At 31.7% G+C, this 9,461-nt stretch overlaps 1 protein-coding gene and 1 non-coding gene across 2 annotated transcripts; one reads left to right on the forward strand and one right to left on the reverse strand.

Moving 5' to 3' along the window:
* Positions 1-1,721: 1,721 nt before the first annotated feature.
* Positions 1,722-5,600, reverse strand: CBG24474 (the record flags this gene model as incomplete). Its single annotated transcript, XM_045241039.1, has 7 exons — positions 1,722-1,724; positions 1,921-2,019; positions 3,002-3,178; positions 3,227-3,358; positions 4,504-4,716; positions 4,996-5,099; positions 5,519-5,600. The coding sequence occupies 7 exons, from the start codon at positions 5,598-5,600 to the stop codon at positions 1,722-1,724; spliced, it is 810 nt and encodes a 269-aa protein (XP_045091342.1).
* Positions 4,888-4,959, forward strand: CBG28454. Its single transcript has one exon. It is a non-coding gene (tRNA).
* Positions 5,601-9,461: the final 3,861 nt, after the last annotated feature.

A 9,461-nucleotide genomic window follows, 5' to 3' on the forward strand; every position in this document is an offset into this window, starting at 1 on the left:
CGACTAGTTTCCCTTAATTTCGAATTTCGACCGGCGCGCTGTGGTCGCGTCGCGGTCGCCGGGTCAAAATGCAAAATTCGAGGGAAACTAGTCGTGTTTGGGCGCATTTTGAAGCTCTCAGCAAGCTGGAACAGATTTTAACAGTGATTGTGAGCAATCAAAGCTGCAAAATTTGCAAAAAATTAAAATTTAAAAAATAATTTTATTTTCAAAATTTTCGAAGAATTATGTTTTTTTTTCAAATTAGAAAAACCTCGAAATAGAGAAAATTTGAATTTTTTCAGCAGAAAATTCGGGAATTTGCAAAAAAAAAGTTTCGAAAAAAAATGTTTTCTTCGAAAATTTTGAAAAATATTTTTTAACTTTTTTGTTAATTTCAGGAATACAGTGTTGTAGCCACATTTTCTGGATTAGGGCGCCAAACCGGGAAGCTCAAAAGCTCAACGACACCTATCAATGCCCTCCATCTACCGTACCCCGTGTGTCTCTGGAAAATTATTGCCTTGATTTTTTTTTTTGGTTTTTTATATTTTTTGGTACATGATCTCTTTTTTTAATTTGTCAAATCTCATATTTGTCTTCCCTACGAGTAATAAAACATTTTCCAAAATTCCAAAAATTTAAATTTTTTGGCTATTTTTAGGAAAGTGAGGCCCTGAAAAAGTGGTCCAAAATGTTTCAATTTGTTTGAAAATTCCAGATTTTGGTTGTAGAATACAGTATTTCCTCACTTACTTACAATTAGTTAGTTAGTTGATATCAAACAAATCATGGAGAAATTATAAAATTATCGGAATTGTGTGAAACAGTAAAGTTTTTGAATTTGAGCCCATACCATTTCTTGTGGTGATTTTGGCTTACACTTCGATTGAATTGATTCTAAAAGTCTGGAATCGCTAGTTAGGTCAATTTTGAAACAGGAATTTTTTTCATGTTCCTTTGTCAACTTTCTGCTTGATGACTTCACACAGTAAGTAACCTGGGAATAGTTTTTCTAGTAATTTAAAGGTGGGGGGACAGGAGATTTTTCGTAGTTTTTTTGTAGCTAGAGTATGCATTCTACCGTCACGGTGTACAACGCTTAATGTCACTCTGCGTACACCTGTCGTCCTCGCCTTTATGTATGCAAACGGGCGTGCGCTTTCTCTTTGCCCGCGTGGCTCAGTCGGTAGCGGCGCCGCACCCTCAATCATCGCCCTCACAAGTTCAACTCCTCGAGGGGCATCTTTGAACGGAATTTCGAGAACATTATTTTTTTCATGACCCCTAAAAATAGCCAAAAAATTTAAATTTTTGGAATTTTGGAAAATGTTTTATTACTCGTAGGGAAGAACAAATATGAGATTTGACAAATTAAAAAAAAGAGATCATGTACCAAAAAATATAAAAAACCAAAAAAAAAAAATCAAGGCAATAATTTTCCAGAGACACACGGGGTACGGTAGAGGGAGTGCATTGATAGGTGTCGTTGGGCTTTTGAGCTTCCCGGTTTGGCGCCCTGAAGGTTTATTAGGGTAGTTAGCACTTCAAGAACGTCTAGATTAGGTATTGTTAATTGATTAATCAGTTAATCAGTGTTAGAGAAGATTACAATTTCTAATTTTTAAATTTCCGAATTTCTGACTTTCTAGAATTAGGGTAATTAATGTAAGTTGATTAGGACCATTAGGGTAATTAGTGAGTATTTGGATATTGTTGAACACACATAATCCATTAGATGTTCACTGTTAGGAAAGATTATTAGATTGTTTTTGAAACAGTAATTTTTTTGGTTAATAAATTTTAGGTAATTAGTCATAATTAGTAATTTTTAATTACCTCCTTTACAGTTTTGCATTCAAGTTGAAGAAGAACTAAAAGGTTTTTTTTCGTTTTTTTTTTCTCTGCGGCTCTCTCTCTCTCTCCCACTCTCTCACTTACCGTAATCGCATAACTTTCGGAACGAGACGCTGGAGAGGCGAAGTGCGAATTCCACATTGTTCGAAGATCGCGGAATTGGCGAGTGAACACGAAATAGAGCTGAAAATTTCAGATTTTTTGGGGTTTTCTGGGAATTTGTTGGAAATTTTCTAGTATTTTTTTTTGTTGAAAATTTCTGGGTTTCTTTCTGGGGTTTCCTATTTTTTACTATGGGGTTTCCTATTTCTACTAATCAACAAAATTTTCAAAAATACTCGGCAAAAATTTGATTTGAGTAATGAGCAACTGCCGCAAGAAAAACCCATGCCTCTTAATAATTTTTTTGCTGAAATTGAAGACGAATGACAGAGAGAAATGGCCAGAAATTAATTAATTTCTGGAATTTCACTTCAATTTTTCCGAAAAAAAAAATTCAAAAAAGAGAAATTTTGATGGAAAGATGGAAAAACGGCAATGTACAGTGAAATCTAGTTTTTTTTAAAGCAGTAATTCAGAAAATCAAACAATTTAGACATTTAGAAAATTGTTCAATTTTCCAATCAACATTGTTCCCTCTTGCTGTTTCAAAATTGATAATTTGATAAAATTTTGAACTGAAACGACAGTAGGTACATTTTTTCCTGTTCTTATTTTTTCCAATTTCAAAGAAGCACACCAAATTTTCAAAACTCCCATTATAAAGGCAATGTGTTATCAAATTAAAAAAAAAACATGGAAATCAATAATGTACAAAATTTGGAAACAGTATTTTTTTGCAAAATTAAATTTTGGGGCAAGTCCTATTTTCAAATAAAAGATTTTCCTTTTTTTTTCAGAAATTCAAAAAATTCAGAAATTTCTCAACAATTTTTTTAACAAAAAAATCTGCGCAAGGGGCGGGGCTAATGTTTTTATTGTACTTTCAACGACCTATTGAATTTGAAAACCCAAAATTCAAAATTTACAAAATTTTGAAGAAAAAATTCCAAAATGCCCAAATTTAAAGTTTTTTTTTTTGCAAAATTTAAATAAGTTCTCTGATTACTGTAGCTGAAACTTGAATTTAAATATTTTCCCGCCAAAAAAATCCAAAAAAACTCACCAATGGATTTGTAAATGAATAGACATTAAAGAGCAAATTGATAATATCCTTTAGCAGAACAAAAAGCTCCGAATTATTGTACTTTTCCTGGTCCACAAATCGATATGCCAATCCTCCCGTATGACATAAAAAGAACATTGTCACGATGGAAATGAGCAATGTTACAGAACGACGCTCCTAAAAGTGGGAGGAGCTTAGGGGGACTAAAAAGTGGGCGGAGCTTACCTGTGCAAATCGAGACTTGTGATCGAATGACACTCTCCGATTGGAAATATTAGTCAGGATTCGGAAATTTAAGACTGAGAGCAAAAGAAGAGGGACCAGGTAGACCAGGAGGGGGTAGAGGAGATTGTCGAGCTGGAATAGGAGGTATTGATTTTTGAGCTCAATTATCTCGATTATTGTTAGAGATATCAAAATGTGACCAACTAATAAAATATAGATAATAATATGATAAACATTTGATCAGTTGTCAATTTTTTGATACCTCTTACAGTAACCGAGACAAATTGCTTCAATTGCAAAAGTGCAGTAAGTACCTTTGAGCTTAATTACCTCGGTTCCTTGAAAAGATATCAAAAAGTGGTCAACTGATAAAATGTTACTGATAATATGATAAACAGTTTGTTAGTTGGCAACTTTTTGATAACTCTTACGGTAACCGAGATAATTAAACTTCATTTTTTAGCCAAATTTGATATTTTAAAAACAAGACTTTTTTGCTGTTTCAACTTTTTCTTGTAGAAAAAATATTTAAAAAATTAACAGTGGACGAGTTACATTAAAAATGGATAGTATCGGTGACTGATTCAAAAAGTGATGTTAAAAAAATGTTGCACAGGATTTTTGATATTTTCAAAAAATTGAAAAAATTGTTTCAAAGAACATTTTGTCTCAAAATGTTGATTTTAAAAACCATTAGGTCTTCCCATTCTATAACTTTCTTAAAGTCTCTATCAGAAGGACATGTCCTTCCTCGCTTCGAAGTTTGGCACCTTGTCAAGTCTGGACGCGTCGCGTGTCGGCGTAGCGGTCCCTAGCTGAGTAATAGCGCTTGAGACTGCCCTTCTATTACAGAGACCCTTTCTAATATGGTTTTCACGCATTTTACGCTCTTTTAAGTTTTTAGTTCGAACTACAACTGTTTTGTTCAGTGGAGCGCGGTTGCGAGTACTAATTTTTTAACTTTTCCAAATTTAAATATTGGCCAATTTTTAGTGATTTTCGCATATTTCGATGGTTTATTAGCTCTCAAAGGTGAAAAAATCAATAAAAATATGCTAAAAATCAAGTTTTCAGCGAAAAATATTCTTATCGCTTCGCAACCGCGCTCCACTGAACGGCAGGCCTTGCAGTTTGAACTCTGAGCTATTTTGAGAATAATTAAGTTTTCTTTCATTTAAAATTTCAAAATAAGTGGATTTTACTGTTTCAAAAAGAAAAAAATTCCGCTTAAATTTTTTAAAATCTGCTAATCCTGTTCGTTCAAACGTTCAACTCACCACTCGATGATAGTTCTCATTCCTTGCCAAGTCCGACGGCTCATGTGCCAAAATATACTGATAATCTGATGAATTCGTCGGGTCATGCGACCAAAACCATCGAAACTCCGCCCATTTACAGCCATTGAACGAAAGAGCCATTGCAGAAATGAATAACAGCGGTTTGAAGGGTTTAGATGGCGACGAGATGCTTGAAAGCGGTCGGAGAATAGCCTGAAGGAATTTAATTGGTCGAAAATCCTATAATTTAGCCCTTAATTGACCATTTTTAATTCTCCCCATTTTTTCCACTTTTCTCAATTTCCCCCCTCCCCCTCCTCTCTCGCCGTCTCGCACTCTCTCCTCCCCTATTCTTATACGCCCTCCACTCCTCGCACTGTCGGCGCGTTCGTGGTGTAATGGTCAGCATGGATGCCTTCCAAGCATTCGACGGGGGTTCGATTCCCCCCGAACGCAGATTTCTTTTTTTTTTAACTTTTTAAATTGAATTACCCGATGTCTCTGAATCGAAATGAAACAAATTGTCCAAATACTTGCGCAATTGAATGCCAAGAGTAGTGGAGATAGGAGACCAGTGGACAAGTAGGCGAGTTGACCTGAATCTTAAGGGTTACTGTAGTTTCCAGGAGGCTTACTGCACCTAGAGTGGAGTACGGTGTGGATTGGGAAAAGTCGTGTAGGGCCGGAAGGAAAAGTACTAAAAATGAGAAGAAGAGTTGAAGGCAGTCGCAGAATGATAAGAAGATAAGAGCCTGAATGTTGAAAATGCGCTCCATTGATGATTCGTCGGTAGAGCGCACTTACCGGAACCAGTGGATGACCTCGAGTCGAGAAAAAGACAATTAGACAGCCAATGTTGAGGATTAGACCTGGAAGCTCGGATTTTGAAAATCGAAAGTCTTAATATTAACTTTTTTTTCATTTTAGTGCATCCGTTAATCGCATTTTTCAATTAAAGCAGGAGGTCAAAAGTAATTTTTGAAACAGTAATTTTTTCAATTTTTTTTAAACTCACCAACACCACAAACCAACGGGAGAAGCCATAAATTGAGTAGACAACCGAAGAAGCGCGGTCCGAATTCTTCGGAGACGCACATCTGAAAATTGCATTAATTAAAAAGCTAATTAAGAGATAATTGAGTGGGTAATGAGGCAACACGTGGAAATTAGAAACAAAAAAGAGTAAATAAGATGAGGAAGAAGTTTTTTTTTCGAAAGATGTAATTACTTGGCACAGAAGTTCGACATTTCATATACAGTTTTTGAAACAGTAAAATTTTTGCGAGAACAAAAAATAGGATTTTCTAGGTTACGGATTTTTTATTTTAAGTTTATTTTCTGAGTTCTTGGCCTGTTTATTACAATTTTTTTAAAAGTTTAAAATTAAAAAATTTTGAAACCGCAATTTGTTGGAGTTTAAGGGAATTTTTTTCGGTTTTTTCTTTAATCGTTTCTATTAATCAAATATGATAACGAAAATTTCAAAGTTTTGCATAAAATCATACTTGTAATCCGGGCCTTTGCCGGGCCTTCCCGGGCCCTACCATAATTTCTTTCAGGATCAATATTTTTGAACCAACTCAATCAGATATGATAAAGCTCAACGAGTACTACAAAACGGTATTAATTGGAATACTGTATCTTGTCTATGAATAGAGTTACAGATCATAAAGTGGCTTCTCTCGCAGGGCCCGGCAGGCCCGGGGCGGGCCTGCTTTTTTTTGCTTTTTTTGCACTGTAACTCTGTTCATAGTCAAGATACAGTATTCCAAATGATACCGTTTTGTAGTACTCGTTGAGCTCTATCATATCTGACTGAGTTGGTTCAAAAACATTGATTCTGAAAGAAGTTAAGGCAGTATTACAAGCATGCATAAAATGGAAAATTGAAAAACAACCATCATTCGAAAATAATTTTTTTTGAAACAGCAACATTTTGAAAATTACTGTTTCAGTAATTTTCCATTTCGGACGTTTAAATCACCAACTTCTAGAAATTATGATATTTTTGAAACTGATTTTTTTTTTGAAAATTCAGTATCAAAATTTATAGATTTTGAAAAACTAAGAATTCAGAAATTTTCAAATTTTCAAATTCAAAAAAATTTCAGACCAAGTGTCAACAACAACAACGAATTGAAAATTTCAAAGTCTCAAACTTTTAATGAAACTGTAGTTCTCGGAAAATCAGAAAATCTTGTTTTGGAGTTTTCAAAAGTTTCGAAAACTCAAAAATTTTCAATTTCATTTGAAACAGTAATTTTTTTAATTTGAAAATTTTTAAAGAATTATTTGCAATTTTTAGAAAACTCAGTATTCTTCGAATTTTTTAAATTTTTTGGTACTTTTTTGATCAAATTGAAATTCTTGGACCGAAAATTTCGAATTCTCAAAAATCTTAATTTTTTCTATGAAACAGTAATTTTTTAAAATTTTAGAATTATTGAAAAATTTCTCAAGAAATGGACAGTAATCTTAAAGAAATGATTTTTCCTAGAAATCCCTGGTCGAAAAAGGCCAAAAAATTCCAAAAAACCAAAATCGATAAAAGTTGAAAAGAATTTAATTTTTTTTTCAAAAACAGAACATGAAGAATTAAAAATTGAAAAGTTTCAAAAATCTCATATTTAATTTGAAACAGTAACTTTGCAATATTTTTAGAGTTTTATGAAAATTTTGGAATTTCATGAATATTTTTAATTCTCAGGAATTTCAAAAATTAAAACCGATCAGGAAACGCGCATCAAAATCGTGAAAATCTCAGAATTTACTATGAAACAGTAAAACTTTTTAAAATCATCCAAATTTATGAATTTTTGTGTTTTCGAAAAATTCAGAAATTACTGTTACAAATTTTTTTCTAAATTCCATTTTTAATCAAAATTATGAAAGTGAAACCGGCAGTATGATTAATAGAAAAATATTATCCTCACTAATTAGAATTTTTTGAAATAATAGCAAGTTTTTAAAATTTACTGCTTCAATAATTTTCCTTGTTTTATGGCAATTTTCTTCCAAATTAATCTGATTCAAAATACATAAGTAGCCAATTTTAATAACTCAATAATTTAGAAGACTTGAATCAAAATACTGAATTAAATTTGAAGTTTTGTCAAATTCAATTTTTGGAAAATTTCAAAAAATTACTGTTTCAAGAAAAACAGATATTATAGTTTTTGTGGTTTTCTTCAATTCTTCATGAAGTATTTTCATAAAAACAAAAATTCTAATAATTTCGAAACCTTTTTTGAAAATGTAATTTCAAAATTCAAAAAGCTTTTTTGAAATTTAAAAATTTTTGAATTTTTTTTATGAAACACTAATTTTATGAAAATCAGGAAATAATTTTTTAGGATTTTCAAAATTTCAATAATCCTCAATTTCTTCTGAAACAGTAATTTTCAAAAAATCTTTAAAAATAATTTATTTCCGATTTTTTTTTTGGATTTTCTTGGAAAATTAACAGAACTTCCCAGTTTCAAACATTTTTCAACATTGAAAATTTTAAAATCAAAATCTCCAAAATCTCAAAAATCATAATTTTTACTTTGAAACAGTAATTTTTTAAAAATTAAGAAATTTTCGAAAAAATCTATCAAAAAATTCCCACTAATTTGGAAGAAACCCTAAAAACCCAAAAAAAAATTATAGGAAAAAAACAAAAATCTATAAAAATCGAAAAATTATTTTTTATGACAATTTGAAAATGGTAATAGGAAATTTCAAAATCTCAGAAAATTTTGAATTTTCTAGGAAACAGGGCCCAGTATCCAAGGGTACATCGAAAAAGGGTACTTTTGATTAGGTCATACGACAGCAAAAAAACTTAGAAAAAATGTGGAATTTCCGGTTATAAACATTGAGATTTTATTCGGATTTTTTTGAATTTTGATCTGGAATTTTTGAGCCGGAAATTACAGAAAATCGGGGGAATTTTGAAAATTCTAAAATTCTAAAATTCTAAAATTCTAAAATTCTAAATTTCTAAAATTCTAAAATTCTAAATATCTAAAATTCTAAAGTTCTGAAGTTCTAACTTTGTTCATAGATAAGATACAGTATTCCAAATAATACCGTTTTGTAGTACTCGTGGAGCTCTATCATATCTGATTTAGTTGGTTCGAAAATATTGATTCTGAAAGAAATTATGGCAGGGCCCGCGAAGGCCCGGCAAAGGCCCGGATTACAAATATGAATTATTAAAATAACAAAACACATTTTAAAGACCAGATCTATTTGCTTTTTTTCAATTTCAGCCCAAAAAAAAGAGAGAAAAAATAATGAGGAATATTTGTCTTCAGAAAAAAAGAAATATGAAAAGACGGGGGCATTTCTATGAATCCTCTTTTCTTTTCTCTCCTTTTTCCAACCCAATTTAAATAAATAAAACCCAAATTTTCCTTATTCTTCTTTCCCTCTTTTATTTCTACCCTTCTGGAATAATAAAGGGAACAATTTTAGGAATTTTTCCAAAAAAAATTCCAAAACTTGTTTTTTTTTAGTGACGGGATAGAAAAATATACACCCACAGAAGCTGGTGTATTTATCGGATTATATGGATTTTGTTTTTTTTTTGGAATTTGCGTTTTCGGTTTTTTCGACTAGGGATTCTTCAAAATTAGTGGGATTTTTTATATTCTAAAATAATGAATTTCTAAAAACTTCAAAAGTTTTGAAGTTTTCAAATCCCCGAAAATTCCAAAAGTGAAAAAAATGATTTTAAGATTTTCTAAAAATTACTGTTTCCTGGCCCACGATCCAAGGGTACATCGAAAAAGGGTACATCGAGGGTACAACTATTANTCAACGAAATGTTTTTTCAATTTCAAGAAATTTGGAAACAGCAACTTTTGGGATTTCTTGAAACTTCCTCCTAAAAATTCAGATTTTGTTTAATTTTTGAGTCTAAATCGTTTTCTTTTCAAATTCCAAATTCTTAGATTTTGAAAATATATCTG

This window comes from Caenorhabditis briggsae (genome assembly GCF_000004555.2).
Source record: "Caenorhabditis briggsae AF16 supercontig from assembly CB4, cb25.NA_168, whole genome shotgun sequence".
Lineage (NCBI taxonomy): Eukaryota > Metazoa > Nematoda > Chromadorea > Rhabditida > Rhabditidae > Caenorhabditis > Caenorhabditis briggsae.